The 22,034-nt window shown below is 34.3% G+C and overlaps 1 protein-coding gene across 4 annotated transcripts in view; it reads left to right on the forward strand.

The window, feature by feature from the left end:
* The window catches only part of PSD3 (pleckstrin and Sec7 domain containing 3), a 435,130-nt gene that overhangs the window by 139,172 nt on the left and 273,924 nt on the right, over positions 1-22,034 (forward strand). For all 4 annotated transcript variants that reach the window (XM_051975648.1, XM_051975650.1, XM_051975649.1 and 1 more), the window contains exons 5-8: positions 17,550-17,747; positions 17,836-17,916; positions 19,010-19,122; positions 21,422-21,480. In XM_051975648.1, the coding sequence (XP_051831608.1) occupies positions 17,550-17,747; positions 17,836-17,916; positions 19,010-19,122; positions 21,422-21,480 (451 nt within the window). The remainder of the gene's footprint in view (positions 1-17,549; positions 17,748-17,835; positions 17,917-19,009; positions 19,123-21,421; positions 21,481-22,034) is intronic.

Genomic DNA, 22,034 nt, shown 5'->3' on the forward strand with positions numbered 1-22,034 from the left:
TATCTTAGTTTGTGAAGCCCATTTCCTTTGAAACAAATGAAACTAATCATAAAAGGCAGCAATTAATATATTGTAAATAATAGTTCACAGAATTTCAATGTGGCAGGTAGCAAAAGTAGTGTTGTAGTGTTTCCCAAACTTCTTTTGACAGCATCCAGTAGTATTTCCATGTCCCTGCCCTGTTCACAAGATGAATTAATTTGAAATCATTATCAATTAAAATTTTTTTATTTTGAACTTAAAAATAAAACAAGTATTTCCATAACAAAATAGAATAGAAAAAAAGGATTTCTTATGAATTGCAAATCTATTAAGTACAATTTTTCTTTCCTTTTAAATATATAACAAAATTATCATGTAACTTTCTTTCCCCCCCTCCCTTCTCATCTCCTCACTACTTTAGAGATGGAAGCTATTAGACACAAATATGTACCATACTATGCATACTTATATTTATCAGTTCTTTCTCTGAATGTAGATATCACCTGCCTTCATATAGGTCCTTTGTAATTAATTTGGATATTTATAATAGTTAAAATGACTGATTAATTCACAGTTACTTTTAAAACTATACTTTTGTCATTATATACGATGTTTTCTTTCTGCTCATTTAGCTCATCAGTATTTCATGTGTGTCTTTCCATGTTTTTCTAACATCATTGAGCTCGTCATTTCTTGTAGCACAATAGAAATCATTATTATTTAAAAAAACAAACCTACATCACACTGCACTTTTAAGAAGGATATTGCAAAATCACTTGATATTATGAAGTAACAAATTCAAAATGTTTGGATTTCTCTTTAAATCATAACTTATGAGAATAAAAAAGAAGAAATGATTACTGTCATTAGCTAAGGAGACATACATCTTGGTAATGGATGATAACGGTAAGTGAATAGTTATGGAAGCTTAATAGGATCTGAAAGAAAATTTTTTTTTAAATGAATAGAATGTTTTACATTTTATTTTTTAATTGGAATTTTATTTCCCAAATATTGATATTAAACACTTAGAATATTTCCCATGTCTCTTTCACATTTGTGTGTATCACTGGGAGCTTTTTAAAGGCAATGTTAAAAAACTCAAGGGAATTTTCAAAGGCAGTTGTAGCCTGCTGCTGGTGTCTCAGTCCCAGTATCAAATGGAATCCCTAAAAATTAATCAACAAGAAATGATTAAACATTGTAGTATGTTTCAAGTGTTAGGTACTTGGGATGCAAATAAAGAAAATGAACTAATTTCTAGTTTCCTGCTGGCTTTAAAACCCAAGAACTAAGGAAATAGGAATTAAACAACTTCATAAATCATTCTGTATTTGTCTTTAGGGTATTTTTTGCTTTTGTATGTTGGTGGATTTAAATTAGCCAACAAATTAATTGGCTAGAAGAGTCATAGTTACTCATTACTTTTCACCCTATGTAGTTTTGAAATCTGATGGCAGAGCCAGAAAGTTTTGTATTTGGATTTTTTTTTTCTGTCCCAGGATGTAGTTTTCTCTGGATAGGGGAATCTTTTATTGGAATTATTTTTCTTATTTAACTTTGGGGTTTAGGATTATTGGGACTTTGGGCAGTATAACAGTTAATCAGGCAGAAGTTCTGTTGAATTAATGTCAAGAATTTAAAAAACATGTCAATAGCTTTCAGATCCAGAACATGCAGTCAAAAGTAGATATCATACTAGCAACCCTTTCTAGTTTATAACTGTAATTTACCTGAAATCTGGGTGATTAGGACTTACTTTATGCATGTGTTTGTGAGTTTCTATTTTGGAAACGTGCTATCAGTTAAGGCAGCATTTTTGCAAATCTAGTTGCCTAGGCACCAGTATGCACCTGTTCTAAAAGTATTTTTGACATGGATAGATGTCCCTTAGAAAGCATGATGTTTGTGTTCCAACATTCACAGTTGTGTCTGAGCTCTCTTTGGCAGGAGTGAGGGGAGGAGGTGTGGGAATGTCCTGTAGCTTTTGAAATTGTTGACTCTTTGTATAGTATGATCACTGGAAATATATATAATATGAAAATTTTTATGTTGTAATACTTTACAATGGGAACTGCAGTGTGTGTAGTGGATAAAGAATTACCTTCAAGGTTAGTAACAGAAGCCTGGGCTCTTGGGCAAGCAGAGACAATTCCCATCTTTATTGGTAGTGGGAATTCCTCACCTGGAGCTCCGAAGACAGAGGACCTGGTAAAAGACAAAAAAAAATTTAATATCTACAATATGTAATATTTATATGAAATAATATAACTCACAACATAAGTACATATAAATATACATGTAAATAATATCAAAAGATAAATAACAAAACATATTAAGTACATATATAAATAATATAAACATAAAAGAAAAAAAATTATATCCAGAATATATATTTATATAAAATAACATATTTATAATACATGACTAAATATATACATTATATATAATAAAAATATAAAATAATTTAACATCTGCAATATAATATTTAAATAAAATAATATTTTCAATATAATATAACATATAGATATACATAAGTGAATATATAAAATTTATATGATCTAGAATAAACTATATAATTTATAACAAGTATGTATAAATAATAAAGTGTAAAAATAATATAATTTTAAATATATTAAAAATTAATCAATACATTCTGGGATCAGTGGCTGGGTTACTCTGGCTAGGTCATTGACACTCTCCATGCTCCATGCTCCAGGCCAAAGTATCAAACAGGCAGCTATACTTGGGATTGAAGGAGGGGAGAAACATTAAAATGTATTTAGGACATATTTAACAAAATAAATAAAATTACAGTAGAATATAGATAATGTGAAAGTGGCTTTCTAAGTCAGTTTCCTCATCTGTTAAATGAGCCAGAGAAGGAAATATTGAGGCATCTCTGTCAAGAAAACCCCAAAATGGGATCAGACAGGATGTGAAAAAAAAAAAAAAATTAAAGGACAAAGGCTCTATGCAATTCTTTTAAGATTGTAAGTTGCTGAAAAGGTTATAATGCGAAGGAGTTTCTTTATTTGAGAGTTCATAGACCCATCCCCAATATCATGTCCCAAAGAGATTTCATATGGATATTCTCTATGGACTATATGGATAATGTATATGGATGTGATAGCTATAGATTACTTTGTGCAGACTTGACTAGTCTTTTCACTAAAATCCATTTTTCCCTCATGTCATCTAATGTCCCCTCGTTCCCTTTTGCTGCCCAAATGTTTCATGAATGCATCAATACCATCAGCCTAAGAAAAGTATTGTTAGGAGAATAATTGTTTTTGCAAAAAAACAGCAAATACATTGGATTCCAGGGACGAATATATTTTTCTTGGGTGGGGATGGGGGCTAATTAATACTTCTGATCACTTGAATTATTTTAAATAGTTTAAAATAGACCTACATAACTATCAGAAAATAATTCAATGTAATACAAAATTTATTAGATGAAATTAAAATTCTGGTTTTTTTTCTGGGAGGGGTAATTGTGAGTGAGTGAGTGAGTGTGTGTGTGTGTGTGTGTGTGTGTGTGTGTATGTATTAATTTAGATCTCAAGCCTTTGCTTCAAAATTGGGAGCTATAGCAGTAGATTACTGCTTTCAGATAAATTGTCAGGTACCCATCCCTACACAGCTTTAAAAAGTACTATTTATAATATATAGTATCTAAGGTTAGTATCTGTGCTACTAAAAAAATATGGAAGAGTTGAAGAAGATCATATAAAGACTTACTAGCATGTTGAGTTTCTAATTAAAAGAATATTATCATTCAGTTGTCTTCAACTCTTTGTTACGCTGTTTTCTTAGCAGAAATATAGGAATGGTTTCTTCCTTCTCCAGCTCATTGGATAGGAAAATGAAAAGAGGAATAAGTTACTTTCTCAGGATCACACAACTAGGAAGTATCTGAGGCCATATTTAAACTCAGGAACCAGGAATTTTCCTGTTTCTTGGCCCTCACTGCACCTCCTATCTCCTTTAGCAGAATCTGGTATCTATAAAACAACAATAATACCTTGGACACATTATTTTTAAATTTACTGCTTTTTATTAAAAAAAAAAAGTTATCTCTTTTCTATGAATGAGACTATGTAGAGGGAAACTTTATAAAAAAAAAAAAGCATCCATTATTTTTTCATGTTCAGTAAGATTTTTACTTGTCTCTTTTCTTTTTCATTGATTCCTTAAGCAAATTAGGTCAAGGCAACTTTCATATTTAAGAAATACCCCCCCGCCCCCAATCTTTGATCACCCTTAATTTTTGTTTGAAGGCACTTAACAGAAATCTGCAGCTCTCTTAATTTCCGCTTTCCTTCCTGTATATATATACATCCTTTCCTATTCCATATATATATGAGAATTCCATATATTTATGAGGCACAGTTATTAAGATCCTTTGCCTTTTGAATAGTACTTCTTTAAATGAACATTGGGCCTGTGGCTTTTTTTTTTTTTTTTTTTTTTTGTATTTTTATATTTCATATTTTGTAGTTTCTACAAAAGGGATTTTTTTTTTTTTTGATATTAGTTATTTTGAATTCAAGAAAATAGGAAGGGGTGGGATTTCTTGTCTTTATAAACAGGATATTTTATAAATAAATTCAGAGTGCTGTTTAAATTCTGTTTTTTTCCCCCCTAGGATAGTCCACTAATAGTAATCTTATATGAATACTTTTTGTTTTTCAGCTTTACTTTGTAAAAGAAAGTTACAGATTGGCTCCCTTTAACTTTTTTTTTTTTCTTTTTCTCTGGAAGGACATCAGTACTGTAACATTTTATAAAATATTGTAGCACGCCATGCCATGATGATGAAGAAATTCTTTGAAAAAAGGCATTGTGGGAAAGACTGAGGACTCAGAATTGCGTGATGTGGTCTTGGGCTTCCTATTTCAGTAAAAAAAAAAAAAAAAAAGAAAAAAAGCCTGCCAGAGCCAATCTGTATTTCTTGAAATTTCTTTGCTGATGCTCTCAGTTTGGGCAGGGGACTGCGGTGGAGAAAGATGTCTCATTCAGTGTCTTTTCTGAAACTTCTAGTCTTGGAGGGATGACGTACACTCCATGTCTGTCAGAGGTGCCCCATTTTGCTGCTTTGTTGCTGACCAAACTTTTGTCAAATGTAGACACAGAAAGCACAGAAGGTTTGGGGGTGGGCTATCCGGGTACCAGGTTGTTAAGCATTGTGAGTGCAGCATTCTTGCCCCTGTCCAGCTTTGATTTTCAGCTGCATCTTTGTCTCTGGAGGGTCTGCCAAATAATTGACCTGAGATTATGGGAGAAAGGAGTTTTGTAGCTGACTTAGCGGTCTTAACAGACTCATCCATGGTACACAGGCCTTGTTGTTTAAAAAAACAGCCATGAAGCTTAAAAAGAAAGAAAAGAAAAGAAAAAGGGAAAAGGCTTTAAAAGACAATAAGAACAACAACAAAAAGCAGCCACAGTAATATTGGAGGCAGTGCGATGCCCTGAGGTCAGAAAACCTGAGTTTGAATAGTGCATGAAAGCTGAACTTGGAGTCCAGAATTGACCTGACACTAGCTGTGTGATCTTGAATCTCTTAACTTTATCTGCCCTGATTCTTCTCAACTGTAAAACAGATGATAATCATACTTACCTCCTATGTCTACCTCCCATAGTTATGAGAATCTGATGAGACAATATTTATAAAACACTTGGCACAGGACCCTCCCTCCAGGTCCAAACACTTAATTGTGGACAAGTGATAGGATCATTGAATTCAGAGCAAAAAGAGTCTAGAGAATACCTAGTTAAGAAACTTAACTTTTCTTTAAAATGGGATAATGATAACCAGACCTAACCCTTACAGGATATGAGGAAGTACTCTGCACTGCAGAATGCTTTATCATGACTTCTATATTTAAACATATTTATTTAAATCAAATAACATGAAAACTAATGTGAATACTAATTATCATTATTATTGCTATGACCCATAATATTCAAGTTGTCAGAGTCTGATCCTCTTCCCCTTCCATGTAAGTACAGCCTAAGTTATGCATGAAGTATGCCTGGTGAGAACTCAGTATTGTTGTAGCCATGGTGTGGCAGGCCAGAGAATTGCCCAGAATGCCCGATCGAGATCACAAGTGGATTTATTTTGCAACTTCAAGTCACACATATTGTTGTACAGTAGAGCCTGTACATGCTCTGATTACCATTTTTTTTTTTAAGCTTTTTATTTTCAAAACATATGCATGGCTAATTTCCAACATTCACCCTTGCAAAACCTTATGTTCCAGATTTTTTTCCCTCCCTTCTCCCTGCTCCTTCTCTTAGAGGGCAAGTAATCCAATATATATTAAACATGTGCAGTTCTTCTGTATAATTATAATTTCCACAATTATCTAATTACCATTCTTAAGTGTCTAAAGACTTAATTGACTAACATCCCAGAACACCAGGACCGCCAACTCATTCACTAAGATCCAATTTGTTGTTCTGGCATAAGTGCCACTTAATTTCTTTGTTTAATGGTCAGAATAGTCTTTTAGGACTAAGTAGAACCTAGTCTTGCAGAGAACTGCCATTTTATAAAAATGTTGACTGCCAGCTAGCTCCTTTTGAGGAAGTGCACACTTTTTGAATGCACTTATATAATTCAAGTACTTTCTCTTGTTGAGTTTAAAATCCTATTCACAGTAACAATAAACACAGGAAACCCCTGCCTGTTTAAACAAACATTTGAATTTTTGTCTACAACAGAGGTAAAGCTAATGTATGTGTTATTTTTTTTTCTATTGATAACCCAAGAACTTAAAATGTAATAAACATAGAATTCTTTAGTAATTTGGCAAGTCAGTTTCAAAACTATTTTGTTACAAGTTGCTTATTCCAATAAATATGAAGCTAGTTTAAATAATAAATGTGAAGTGTGTGTGTGTGTGTGTGTGCGCGCATGCAGGTAGGGAAAGATGATGGAAAGAAGACGACAGAAAAGCAGGAAGAGAAAATGTTTTGGTAGATATTGTAGATACAGTGTTGGGCATAAAGTTAAGAATACTTGGTTTTAGAGCCTGCTTCTGACATTTGCTAGCAGTGGGGTCTTTATCAACCTCTGCATACTGTAGTCATCTCCTTAGGACTTATCAGGAAGGACTGATGCATCAATAGAACAAGTAATCATCAAGCATTTATTAAGTGCTTACTGTGTTGCAAGTACTGGGGATATGGAGAAATGCGAAATTTTACATATATATATGGAAAATAACGTAAAAAAATCGTGGCAAATATGACTTCAAAATATGATTTTAAACCTGAGTGACTGAAAGAGTATCCAGCAGAAATAGTGAAATTTAGAAAAATAGTCATTTGGTGGCAGAGTATTAATAATGGGTATTGAACAGCTGTCCTCTAGGATAATGAATTAAAAATGTCAAATAAGTAGTTCCTAGTGTAGATCCTACACTAGGAACTACTTATTTGACATTTTTAATTGTGTTAATAAATAATAAATAGTTTTATAATAATAAACATGAAAACATTAAAAAATAAATATTATAATACTAATTAAATAAAATAAATATTTTTTTATGGTACTCAGTGTGCCAAGGCACTATGCTAATCACTTTACAGACATCATCTCATTTTACCTTTGCAACCTCAGAAGTAGGTTATGTTAACACTTTACCCCCATTTTACAGATGAAAAAACTGAGGTGGTTGCCCAGGGTCACATGGAAGTGTCTTGAGTCCAGATTTCAATTTAAGTCTTCCAAGTCTGCCCTCTATCCCATAATGCTACTTTGGGGTAGTGAGCAATAATTTTTTGAGGTTAGGGGGACACTCCATAACCATTTATTAAATTAATTCTCAGTATTTAAAAAATTTTTTTGGTAATAGCCTTTTATTTTCAAAATACACTTTCAAAACCTTATGTTCCAAGTTTTTCTCCTTTCCCCCATCCTCCTCCTTTAGACAGCAAATAATTTAATATAGCTTAAACATGTGCAGTTCTTATAAACATACTTACACATTTATCTACATTTATCATGCTGAACAAGAAAAATCAGATCAAAAAGGGAAAAAAATGAGGAAGCAGGCAACAACCACAAAACAGTGAAAATATTAGGTGTGATCCACACTCAGTCCCCATAGTCCTTTCTCTGGGTGCAGAAGGCTCTCTCTATCACAAGATTGTTGGAACTGGCCTGAATCAGCTTGAAAAGAGTCACGTCCATCAAAGTTAATCATCACATAACCTTGCTGTTACCATGTACTATAATCTGGTTCTGCTCGTTCCACTCAGCATCAGTTCATGTAAGTCTCTCCAGGTCTTTCTGAAATCATCCTGCTGATTGTTTCTAACAGAACAATATATTCCATAATATTCATACACCATAACTTATTCAGCCATTCTCCAACTGATGGGCATCCATTCGGTTTCTAGTTTTGCACATATGGGCCCCTTTCCCTCCTTTAATATCTCTTTGGGATATAAGTCCAGTAGTAACATTGATGGATCAAAGGGTATGCACAATTCAATAACTTTTTGAGCATAATTCCAAACTGCTCACCAGAATGGCTGGATGTATTCACAGTTCCACCAACAATGCATCAGTGTCCCAATTTTCCCACATCCCTTCCAATATTTATCATTATCTTTTCCTGTCATCTTAGCCAATCTGAGAGATATATAGTGGTTTTAAGAGTTAATTAATTTAATTAAGAATTGTCTTAATTTGTATTTCTCTAATCAATAGTGGCTCAGAACATTTTTTCATAAGACTAGAAATGGCTTTAATTTCTGTGAAAATTAATATCCTTTGACCATTTATGAATTTGAGTCAGTTCTCTATATGTATTTTATAAATGAGGCCTTTATCAGAACTTTTGGATGTAAAATTCTCCTCCTCCTTTCCTCCCTCCCCCCCCCCCCCCCCCCCCCCGTTTTCTGCTTTCCTTCTAATCTTAGCTGCATCAGTTTTGTTTGTACAAAACCTTTTTAATTTAATATAATCAAAATTATCCATTTTGTAATTCATAATGTTCTCTAATTTTTCTGTGGCCATAAATTCCTTTCTTCACAGATCTGAGAGGTAGACTATCCCTTCTCCTGATTTGCTTATAGTGTCACCCTTTATGTCTAGATTATGAATCCATTTCAACCTTATCTTGGTATAAGGTGTTAGATGTTAGTGCTTAGTTTCTGCCATACTATTTTTCCATTTTTGTAGCAATTTTTGTCATATAGTGAGTTCTAATCTCAGAATCTGGAGTCTTTGGGTTTATCAAACACTAGATTACTGAAGTCATTGACTATTGTGTCTTGTGAATTTAACCTATTCCACCAATTGACTATTCTATTTTTTAGCTAGTACAAAGTGGTTTTAATGATCGCTGCTTTATAATATAGTTTTAGGTCTGGTACAGCTAGTACATCTTAATTTGCGTTTTTTTCCCCATTAGACTTTTAATTTTTCAGATGAATTTTGTTATTATTTTTTCTAGTTCTATAAAGTAATTTCTTGGCAGTTTGATATGCCACTGAATAAGTAGATTAATTTAAGTACAGTTGTCATTTTTGTTATATTGGCTTGGCCTACTCATGAGCCCTTGCTATTCTTCCAGTTGTTTAAATCTAACTTTATTTGTATGGAAAGTGTTTTGTAAATGTGTTCATATAGTTGCTGGCATTGTCTTGGCAAGTAGACTCCCAAATATTTTATGTTACTTTAGTTATTTTAAATGGGATTTCTCTATCTCTTGCTGCTGGACTTTGTTGGTGTCATATAGAAATGCCACAGATTTATGTGGATTTATTTTGTGTCCTGCAGCTTCGCTAAAGTTGTGAATTGCTTCCAGTAGTTTTTTAGTTGGTTTTCTAGGATTCTCCAAGTATATCATCATATCATCTGTAAAGAGTGATAATTTTGTTTCCTCATTACCTAATTCTAATTCTTTCAATTTCTTTTCTTACTGCTAAAGTTAACATTTCTAATATAATATTGAATATTAATGGTGATAGTGGGCAACCTTGTTTTACTCCTGATCTTATAAGGAAGGGAGCAATATTTTAAAAAATATTTCATGTTAACTAGAAGTAAGTGTATAAATAGTTGCGCAACTAATCAGATTTTTATAAAAAGGGATTCTATTGGCTGTGGAGAATATAAAGACATTTCATAGACCCTTCCTGCAAGGAGTTTATAATTTTTCTGAAAAGAAGTGAAACACACACCAAAATAAAATTACTATTGTAAAATAGTGTAAGTTTTTATGGGAATTGATTGTATTCTATCAATTTTGAGTCAGTAGGCCAGGATTTTTTTTTTATTTGGATATTCCTAATCTTTGGCACTTTAAGAAAGTCACCTTCCATCTTTGGGATTCAGTTTCTTAATCTGTACAATAGGGAAGTTCTAAGATTATCTCTATATTATCTTAGTACAGAAAATGAGTAAAAATATGATTTTATTTGATTAGGTAATTAAAGAAAGAGAAGAGGTATGTATATTGGTCATGCTCTGAGATTTATCACGCTACCGTTCATTGAAAATATAGCAAACATTTAAAAATAAACAGATTGAGGGATACATGATTCTAAGATACACTGTCAGGGGCATAGATATATCCGGGACTGTGGATGGATCTGAGAGGTGCAAAGATACAAGAACTTGTGTGGGTTTCTATTCAAGGCTAAACTTTTGCAGTTGCAGAAATATTAGGTAAATAAAAACTTGCATATTTTTGTATATTTTATAAATATACAGAGCAAAAAACAAGCCAAAACCAAGTGGACGTCCAAATTTGAAGTGACTTTGGCGCCACCCTGTGGTTGCATTTTATGAATGCATTCCTCTGTCAGTTTCCGTTAGTGAGTCTGTCTCTTTTGGGGAAGAGGGAGGAGTAAGTTCTGATTAGCTCATGGCAAGATATGGAGCAGACTGTATTCTGTCTTATTTCAGCGAAGTCTGATATATGGAAGGTGGCTTTATCACAGTCTTTTTAAAGTCTCAGTCACAATGATATTCAAAACTGTTTTTAACCACCTAGAAGAGATTTAAGAGTTAACTACCTACTTGTAACAAAGAACAGAAATCTTCCTTAGTTTGTAGCTGTTCCCTTGAACAAAAAGCAAAAGTAAAATTGGAAGGAAATGAAATTATTACAAGCATGTGTCCCCTGAGGGAAGGCATTGGGGGCTTAGGCGTCTCCTATCACATGTCCCAAGGCACTTCCACCTGGGCCAACTCAAAGCAACTCTCCTTCCTCTGCCAATCTGATGTCCCAACTGGGATGTGAAGTTCTGGTGCAAGGAGCAACCTTCTCTTTGGCTTTAGACCCTCTGTCTCCTGCTGCATTTGTCTTGTGAAGAAGAAAGTTGTTGGGGAAGGAGACTTCTCTTCTTGTCCAGGTTTGACTTTGATCTCTGACTGTTGGGAGTGATTGCTTAGTTGTCAAATTCAGTGACTTTTATTAACTCCCTGTCCCATTCAACAAGCTCCAGTGGAACCCTGGAGTGGAACATCTAATCACATTATGGAAGTCCTAGATCTTTAGGATTTGATCCTAAATTAGGATTAGGATCAAATAAAAAGTGATATTTGGAACTCTTCAAAACTTAGCCCCCTCCTCTTTTCCAGTCTTTTTAAACCTTCTTTCTTTCTTTCTTTCTTTCTTTTTTGTTATAGCTTTTTATTTACAAGATATATGCCTGGGTAATTTTTCAGCATTGACAATTGTAAAACCTTTTATTACAATTTTCCCCTCCTTCCCCCTCCCAATCTCCTCCAGATGGCAGGTTGACCAATACATGCTAAATATGTTAAAGTATAAGTTAAATACAATATATGTATACATGTCCATACAGTGATTTTGCTGTACAAAAAGAATCAGACTCTGAAGTAGTGTACAATTAGCCTGTGAAGGAAATTAAAAATGCAGGTGGACAAAAATAGAGGGGTTGGGGATTCTATGTAGTGTAAACCGTAAACCTTATTTCTCACAATGTACTCTTTAATCTAGTGACATTCAGTCTCCAGGACTCAGGATATTTTCTCTGTCCGGAAGGCTCTACCTCCTCAACTCAGCCTACTCTGAAATCCCATTTTTTACAGGAAGTTTTTTTTGACACCTCTTAATTTTAGTGCTTCCTTGTGTTAATTATCTGTGTGTGTGTATGGGTGTATATCCACACACATATATCTATCTTTATAACTTGTTTGTGTATGTGTGTTTACATGTTATCTCCCCAGCTAAACTCCTTGGAGCTAGGAACATTCTCCTTTTGGATCAGTCCTTGGTACCTAGAAAGCACTAAATAAATGTTTCTTGATTGATTAATTGAATAGAAATTTGGAGGGAGAGTTTGGAGGCAGGGTATTAGAGATGAGTCTTGAAGGAAGAAGGCAGATGAGAGGAAGAGATAAAGAGAAAGCTACTACTGAAAGTTTGTTCGGAGGGCTCTTGGTTCTGTGGAGGTGGGCCTGTGTTCTCCCAGACTGTTGGCAAAGAACCCTACCAGGATAAACAAGTGATACTAATAGATGAACTTATATGAACTTTGCAACCAATTTGATATTTGTTTTTTTAATCAACTAAATCTAGCCATTTTTGGACTTTAGTGACTTTCTGATTAATTTTTTTTCTGTCATTTGCAGTTTAAGACTTTCTAAATTAGGAGGGGTAATAATTTGTATTGGTGGAGGGAGAATTCACACTAATGAAATCATGGCTGTTGGAAGAAGTGAAGTAATCATTTCCTGTCTTCCATGGGCTCAGGGGCTCTGGTGTTAATCTTCTCTGTGTAACTAGTATAGAATACAAAAGTATCACATGCAAAATCAGCCAGGAAATAAATATTTTGGTTCAGCAGTTTGATTCCTGGATTAGTCCGGTTTTGACTGAAGGGTCAGCAGAATGAAGATTTATAGTTCAAAGCAAGTATGAAATAATAAATGATGTCCTTTTCTGTCCTCTTTATGTTATAATAATGTAATTAAACAAGAATACTTGTGCCATTCCAGTTCCTAGTAATTGAAGAGAATTTGTTGGAACTCATGGGGAAAAAAATCCCCCAATAGAAAATAGAAATAGAAATTATAAGTAGAGGAGAATGTGTTCTAGGGATAAGATTTAAATCAGATTTTTTTTTTTTAAATCATAGGAAATGAGGCCTTGGGTCCAGAGGTGATGATATAATAAATCCAGGTTTGGTATCCTAAGAAATTAGCTAAGGAAGGGTTTTTAGTTTGCATTGTAGAAATCACTTAAAAGAAGTAGGGGATCAAGGATGAACAAGAATTTAGATGATACTGTAAAGGAAAAGTATTGATAATTTGATCAGTAGTAAAATAGGCCATTATAGGAGACTGCCCAGGTACCCTTTGCTAGTATTTCATGAACAATTGTTGAGCCAAATTGAATTCAAGGACAATTTAGCTAGGTTTGTTGATTGCCTAGCAGATAAAGTTTAAACTTTAAAACCTGTCATTCTAGGACTTCCATAATGTGATTAGATGTTTTTTTAGATTTATCTCATATTGCTCCTTTTAGTTTACTTTACACTCTAATTGAATTGGGCCTCATATCTATCTAACACTTATGTATATGTCTTTACCCTATTGCCTTCTCCCCTTTATTCCTTCCTGCCAAAATGTTGAAATCCTAGGTCCAGCTTAACATCTGCCTCTTCCTCAACCCTGTTTGCTCTCCTGACCCCCAAGTTTTCTTACCCTGTACATTTCAAGCATGGCACTTTGTATTTTCCCTATAAACTTGTTACATAGCATTCTATATTAGGGACAATCTATATTCTATATTTATTTTATCATTATTGCATGCTCTTGTGAGTTGTGTCCATTGGCTAGATTGTATCTCTAATAAATATTGAATCTTCCATTTTCTACTCAGAATATCTTTTTAAAATGGTTGTTGAGTGAATGAATAATGTATTTTAGAAAAATTATAAGTAACCACTGCAGAAGTTCTTTGGGCAGATGAAGACATTTATTCAACTCGTTCTTTTCTCTCTGATAGTGTTCCATTTTTGTGGAAGCACTCTCTATTATGAACATTTTTTACACAGTTAGAGTTTTACATAATTGGAGCTAGGTTTAAAAAAGTATGTCAGAAAAACCAGATTTCTTCCAAGTTATTCTATGATTTCAGAAGGTTCCAGTTTTTTTATGGGGAAGGAGGAGTGGAATCAATATAGTGTTTTTTCAGTGATGGTTTACTTTGCATAAGAAAGATTATAATCTTCTCAAGTTTTTTTATTTTTTTAAAATTCTCCCTCATTGTCCAGTGAGTGATAGGAGTTGGGCATTATATGACTGGAAAAAGAAAAAAGAAATATTGGAAGGAATGAAAAGTAATAAAAAAAAAATCTTAAATCATAAAGTAAAGAATGAAAAGCATCATCTAGCTCTTTCAGCTAGACAATGTTCTGAGTATTGGAGGAAACAGGAGGAGGGAGTGTATTCTTGGTGATGGGGATCGTTCAGCCTGACTTCTCCAGTGTTCGCCTGCCTCGGTCCCTATTGTCTGTGGGCTTACTGATGTACAGGGGCCCCTGTGTTCTAGCTTTTGTTTTTATTGTGGGTGTGAAAACATGATAAAAAGTCCAACAATAAACAATCCACAGAGAATGTGAGGTCATAGTAATGTGACCTCACAGGGAACTAAATACCTGGAAGCCAGTGGAGTTCAGCAGATTCTTGGAGTATGTGCGACAAATACCTTCAAAAGGTAGACTTCACAGAAGTATGGCTGGAGTGCATACTAGACATTGGGATGTATTTATCTTGGCATTGGTGCTTCTGCTGGTGAGTTGATGCTTCCATAGGTTTAAGAGTTCGAGGTAGAAAAACAACTAGCAGGATTCCTCAGGAACCCCTCCGAATCAGACCTGGGACCCTGACCTTAACGCAGATGGAGGCCAGGAAGGAAGACTGTAGCCCTCCCTTTTTTACTTTTAATGAAGCTTTTCTTCAAGACTTAGAAACAGAATGGAGGCTGACTGCTGGAGATTATGAGGAGGATTTGGGGGAAGTAGGTTAGGTGAGTTTGAATTTGAAAGAGTTGAGTTTTGACATGTGAGGGAATTAGGTGTAGGATAAAGAAATTAATTTTGGGCCTTTTGGTGAATGAGATTTTAGAAGTAGCAAAATTGTTGTGGAAGTTTACCTAAAGATGTTGAATTAGACCTAGAAGCGCCCCAGGCGCTTGGGTGACCTAGCAAATAGGCAATGACCTTGACATCTGGGATGACTCTGTGAGGGATCAAGTCACTTAATGTCTCAGTGCCCTAGGCAGCATATGAATGCCCTGCTAACTCATCTCTGGCCAGAGAAGTCTTGTAATTAAAATACAAACGGGATGTACCTATCAGGACATGGTAAATGTCTGAATGTGTTTTGCTTTGCTATGTCTTTTGTCCTGAGGTGTTTTTTTTTTTTTTAAATTATTCATTTGATAGTGGGGAGCAGAAGAAAATGCTCAGGTTTTGACATCAAGAACCTCCCCCTAACAGTGACATCACAGACTGCAACCCCTAACTAACCCCATCTCCCTACTCTTATTCCCACAAATGTGACTGTATCTGTCAGTCAGGTCCTAGAGGGCATACATTAATGCTTCTATTTGGGAGGGAGGAGAAAGGGTTTATTTGAGCAATAGGGACTTCTGTGCATGGCTGGAAATGTAAGGGAGGACTTGACAATGCAATTGATTCTAGGAATTCCTGGTATAGTTTCATGCTGAACAATTTATATTGTTACCAGTGCTCATGCATAAGCATATGTGGTGTCTGTAGGTCACTTTTATGTTGTCTGGAGGTTGCTGATTTTGGTCTGCCTACCAAAGCCACATTAAAATAGATATCAGAATATGAAAGGAAACATCATAAAGCTCTGATTGCTCCAAATCTCATCCTTTTATCTCTTAAGCAACTGTATAATTGTGGCTACATCCCCTAATCTCTTTGGGACCCTGGCTTTCTTCAACCCTTTAAAATGAAGGGGTTGTCCTGTGTTCCTTAGCTCTCCACCTATGAGCTCCCATCCTTCTATTTCTAACTGCATGATCCTGCTATCCGAATGAGCATCTGAGTACTTTTTGGTATATTTCCTGTTAATAAGTCTTGTGGCTTTTTTCCTCTCTTTTCTTTGGCTTTAGAAATTTAAATTTATTTTAAAATGAATAAAATCTAAGTGGTAAGAATCTGTGTCCCGTTTAATTTGTGTGCAATAGTTTATTTGATTGAATTTGCTTTTTTTTTTTTTTTTTTAAATAATGAGAAAACTATATGGGTAGATCTAATGAGTTGTAGGAAGAACTAGAGAAATGTGGCTTATATAATTTATAGGAGTCCATAGGATTTAAAACTAGAGATCTCAGAAATCATCTAGCCTAGTTCTCTTATAGAGATGAAGAAATGGAGGCCCCTCTAGAGATAAATTGTCTAGAGACAAATCATACAGGTAATTTGATGTTGTTTGTTGTTTAGTATTTTTTGACATGTCTGACTTTTTACATATTTGGGGTTTTCTTAGCAAAGATACTGTAATGGTTTGCTATTTCCTTTTCTAGACCATTTTATAAATGAGGAAACTGAGGCAGAGTAAAGTAACTTGCCCAGTATCACACATCCAATAAGTGACTACTGAGGCTAGTTTTGAGCTTAGCAAGATGAATCTTTCTGACTCCTTGGTTGGCTCTCTATCCACTCTACCACCTAGGTGTTGTATCTTCTAATTTATGATAGAGTTTTAATTAAACATGTCATCAGCTAAGTGCTAAAAGTTTAGTTTCATGTCAAATAGCTTTGGCAGTTGGGATCATTGGGTTGTTTAAATTGTAGAAAGTATTACAAAAAGACAGTCATTGTAGTTTATAGACTTTGTTTTCATTTTTTAATAAGTAGAGAATCATGGACTTGCTTTGCCCATTTAAAATTAGCTCTTCTTACGTATGTGTATTCATCAACATCTATCTAGTTATTTTCTGATAGGGAAAATGGAAGTTCTTAAATAAAATTTTTGCGGGTATCTTTTTTCTTTTATCACTAAAACTTTCTGCAACCTCTTCTCTTTTACTGTGCCCCCACTTTATAACAAATATTTTAAAATAAAAATACAAACCCAGCATATTGATTAGTATATTGAAAAAACCTAAAAATGTGTACAATGTTCCACACTCATGGATCTCCCACTTCTGCAGAGGGAGAGAGTACGGTGGTTTTATGCTTTGCCTTTTCATTTCAAAGTCAATGTATATATTGTTCTCTTGGCTTTTCCCCACTTTACTCTGCTTTGGATCAGATACATCTTTTCATACTTCTCTGTATTCATCAGTTCATTTTTTCTTATAACATAGTAATATCCTATTATATTCATGTCTCACAATTTTTTTAAAGCTGTTCCTCAATATGGACTTAAAGTTACTTTGTTTCCATTTATTTGCTACCAAAAAAAATGCTGCTACAAATATCTTGGTACAAAAAGTGAGCTTTTGGTGTATATTAATATTAATTGATATAGAATATAACAATATATGATAATTTTTACAAATAATTATTAATTTTTTTTCCTTCTCTAGCAACAATGTTGGGCTGACTACTTCCACTCAAGATCTCCCTGGTGAAATGGGGAGTACAGAACTTCTGGAAAAAGAATCCCCTGAAAACCTCAGCAATGGAACAAACAGCAACTTGGAAGCTGCTAGACGGCTGGCCAAACGTCTTTACCACCTAGATCATTTCAAGCGTTCAGATGTGGCCAAGCATTTAGGAAAGAAGTATGTATTCTTAAATCCTTTAGGTTAAGCATCTGAATATGTATAGGTTGATTTTATTAACCAACTTTATTTTTTCATTTTCTTATAGCAATGAATTCAGCAAACTAGTAGCTGAGGAATACCTTAAGTTTTTTGATTTTACAGGAATGACGCTGGATGAATCTCTCAGGTATGTGGTTTAATGACTAAATGTTACTTTTTCTTGTTATTATTGCAAAAATTACTTCACTCCCAAAGAAGTAATTATTCAAGAGAGAGCAATGCACTCAAACTTGATTTTGATTTTATTTGTTAAAGCAAAATCTTTTCATTGCTTTGTGATCTTAAGCTAGCGATTAGATATTGAGATCTAGAAAAGAGGCCTTAAAGATCCTCTGGTTCACCCTTTTCACTTTATTTATATGGAAACGATGGCTCCAAAAGAGAAATAGCTGATGTGAAAATATGGGCACCTAGATGGAGCAATCCCTAGAGGAAACAGCTTGGAAACAGACAAACTCATCTTCGTAATAGGTGGTTCAGTGGTAAGGTTCTCGCCCCGTGAGGGTGCTGCCATTTCAGGCCGCTGGATGGTGATGGGAGAGAGTTCTGGGCCCAAAGGCAGGAAGGCCAGATTTCACATCTCACCTCAGACACGTAGTAACTATGATCCTGGACAAGTCCCTTAATTTTTTTTCCCTTGAGGCATTTGGGGTTAAGTGACTTAACCAGGGTCACACAGCCAGGAAGTGTTAAGTGTCTGAGGGCAGATTTGAATTCAGGTTCTCCTAGTCGCTCCAAGTCACTCCACCCTGTTTGCCTCAGTGTGCCCTCAGTTTCCTCATCTGTAAAATGAGCTGGAGAAGGAAATGGCAAAGCACTCCAGAATCTTTCCCAAGAAAACCCTAAATGGGGTCACGAAGAAACAGACACAGCTGACATGACCCAACAATCACAAAGTTATTATTAGGCCTGGGCAATTCATTTAGCCTTGATTTCTGTAACACTTATCTCACAGGGCTTTTGTGGGGATTATATGAAGTAGTATATAAAGTGTAACATGTTTTCTCTTTGCAAACTTTCCAGCACTATATACATGATATTACTGTTATCATTGTTATTGTTAATTTCCCTTTTAACTAACTGATTAGGATCCTATATCTGTTTTAAAACAATATTAATTGCAAAACCTATGAGAAAGATGTATTTTAATTTATTGCTTTTAATTTTAACTAAGTTAATTTTAATGTTTTAATTTTTGCTTTTTTAAAAATTTCCTTTAGGTGTTTCTTTAAGGCATTTTCTCTCATGGGGGAAACTCAAGAACGAGAGAGAGTTTTAGTTCATTTCTCCAACAGATATTTTCATTGTAATCCAGACACCGTTTTTTCATCAGGTAATTTTGCTTAGTTTATCTGTTTGTACATTTTCTGAACTTTTAATCGAGTTGAATCAGTGTGCATTTATGAAGCACTGGATACCAGACACTGTCTGATGCTGGGAATACAAATATAAGTGAAAAGAAAGTAATAGTTCCTGCCCCCCAAGAGTTTATTTTTTAGTGGAGAAAGATAGCACATAAAAAGATGAAAACCGAGGATTTTGAAGGAAGAGATGAGGGAGAGAAATCTGGAAAGCAGAACCCAGAGAAAAATGAAGGGATGTACATAGTTGGCTTGGGTACTTTACTTAAAATGGAGTTTCAAGGAGAACTGAACCCCAGAGTGTAGCCTAATGAGGAATAAGAATTACATTTTTTTACAGTAGTCGAGATTTAGATCTGAAAATGCCAAAATTGAACTGTTAGTCAGCAAGTATTGGTTTAATACAGTTAGGTAAGCTCTAACTTAGATCTTCCGGTTACTTGATTTCATTTTTTTTTTTTTTTTTTGGCTGAGACGATTGGGGTTAAGTGACTTGCCCAGAGTCACACAGGAAGGAAGTGTTCCGTGTCTGAGTTCAGATTTGAACTCAGGTCCTCCTGACTTCAGGCTAGAGCTCTCTCTGCTGCACCACCTAGCTGATCCCATTTACTAGATTTCAAATGCCTAACAGGGATCTGTTGACCCATCTTCTGTAGACAGTTATTTTTTTAAATTTTTAATAATTCAGTTCCCATCAGAATGTATAGCTAAATTTTTAACAATTAAAGTCAGTTTCCTCTTGCTTTGAGTTTAAGGAATTTTGTTTACAATGAACAATTTCTGAACTAATTAGCATGCTATATATAAGGCAGTAGTTGGTTTTTTTTCCTTTTTAATCAAAATAGAAGGTTAAGTAAATATCTGTTAACTAGAATAAGCATAGTTTAATATTAACTAAAAACAAAGGCATTAGGTATTATATTTGTAAGCTGATTTTAAAACTTTTTTTGATAAATCTTATTTTTTTCTTTCTCCCTCTCTTTGTCCACTTTGGGCTTACTTATAGAATAGGATATATAGAGTAGGACAGGATATTAATGCTGTTATTAAAGAATTTGATAGAGAAATTATTAAAGAATTTGACAGAGAAAGAAATAGAAACTGTTGAGTAAAATGAAATCAGTGGATTTTAATAATCTTTCATTCAAGTGTCTGTATCCCAAGATTGTTGAGAGCTAATTTTTGATCACCTTTATTTTCTATATTATTTGATTCAGACTGATCCTTCTACCATGTCATCTGAATTAATGGGATATTTTACTTTTCGTGGTACTAGGTTTATAGCCTGAATTTAGATGAATGGCAGAAAGAGAGAGTATTAAATTACTCCCTGGGAATGAAGAGCTTTGTCTCCTTCTTAAGAAGAAACAAAAGCAGTATAGCTGATCTGAGAGTTAGAGAGACTGAGTTCATCCTGCCTCTGACATATGCTGGCTATGTGACTGGGCAAGTCAATTACTTTCTTATCTCTGCCAGGAAACTTTCTTAAAGCTATTTAGGACAGGTGCTGATTTATCTTATTGGGGAGTTTCTTCTCTTGGAATTTTTTGTCAGAGAAATCAGAGCTCTTATTCCCCTAACTTTATCCCTTCCTATTGCCTGCCCTTCCCAGGAAAAAATGAGCCAATAATCTAGTTGGCACAGAAATGGCAGAATGAAAATAAAGGAAATTTATAGTTTTGATTTCTAAATTTAATCCTTGGTCATGTGTCCCTTCAAATATAGGTAAATCTTAGTAGATACATATTTGAAAACGGGATGTAGTCCCGATTAAGAGAAAACTTTTTGTCTCTCTAAACTGAATTACTGATTTAACGGAATTAAAAGTGAGAGGTTATTAAATCTTGCTTTCCTTTAATAATATTTACTATTGTTCAAATTCTGGTTTTTTCTGTATGTTAATGAAATGTAAAGAATTAGTTGAGAAAAGAGTACCCAGCGAAAGAAATGGGCTTCAGGTTAGGACTAATAACTTAGATGATTGCACTAAGCCTTCTGGGTATGATTGGCAGTTTGGACAGGCAGCAAGATATGAGAAATTCATTGCAATCTTTGGAATTTCTTAATGTGAGAATGTTTGGATGATTTCACATCCTCTAAGTTCCATTTTACAAAATGAATGGGGTAAACTGTGTCTTTGCTCAGTAACTTGCACTAGGAACTTCTCATGCTGTGTGTTTTCCATATGAATGGATAAGAGTCTCTGTCAGGGGTATAGGGTTACATCAGTTTCTCTGGATTGATCATTTGTTTTCCTGTCTCTTTCTTCAGATGGAGTCCATTGCCTCACCTGTGCCATCATGCTCCTTAACACTGATCTACATGGCCATGTAAGTATAGGATTGTGAAGTTTTGCTTTCTATTAGAGACTTACTGTTTTGTTAACTTGAATGTGTGGTGAGGGATATGGTCCACTGGGATAAGTGTGTTGTTTTAAATCTCCAGTGTGGTCTCTATATGTGTAAGTAGCTATACATGTGCTAAGAAGAGATATGTTTTTTATGCACTTTCCATAAAGGGGAAAAGTTTATTGCTACTTTTCTCTATGGGGAAAAACATGCTATTGGTATGACTGTCTTGTATAAAACTGTGTGACATATAGTATGTTTTTAATAAGGATTATAAAAGAACAAAAAGGAAAAAAAAAGAATGATTACAAAACAAGAATATTTTTAATAGTTTGGAAAAAGTCTGTATCACTTTTATTTATGAATATGATCTTTTAATATTGTAATTTTGCATAATTATTTTTGGTTCATACCAATATATAGTTTTCCCTTTAGGGCATGGCTTATATTTAGGGATAAGTTCCATGGAAGTCATTATTTCACAACAATTAACTTGGTAAACACTGAGCCCTAGAAATAAACTTGTGACATTTTGC

The sequence above is a fragment of the Antechinus flavipes genome, chromosome 2 (assembly GCF_016432865.1).
Source record: "Antechinus flavipes isolate AdamAnt ecotype Samford, QLD, Australia chromosome 2, AdamAnt_v2, whole genome shotgun sequence".
NCBI lineage: Eukaryota > Metazoa > Chordata > Mammalia > Dasyuromorphia > Dasyuridae > Antechinus > Antechinus flavipes.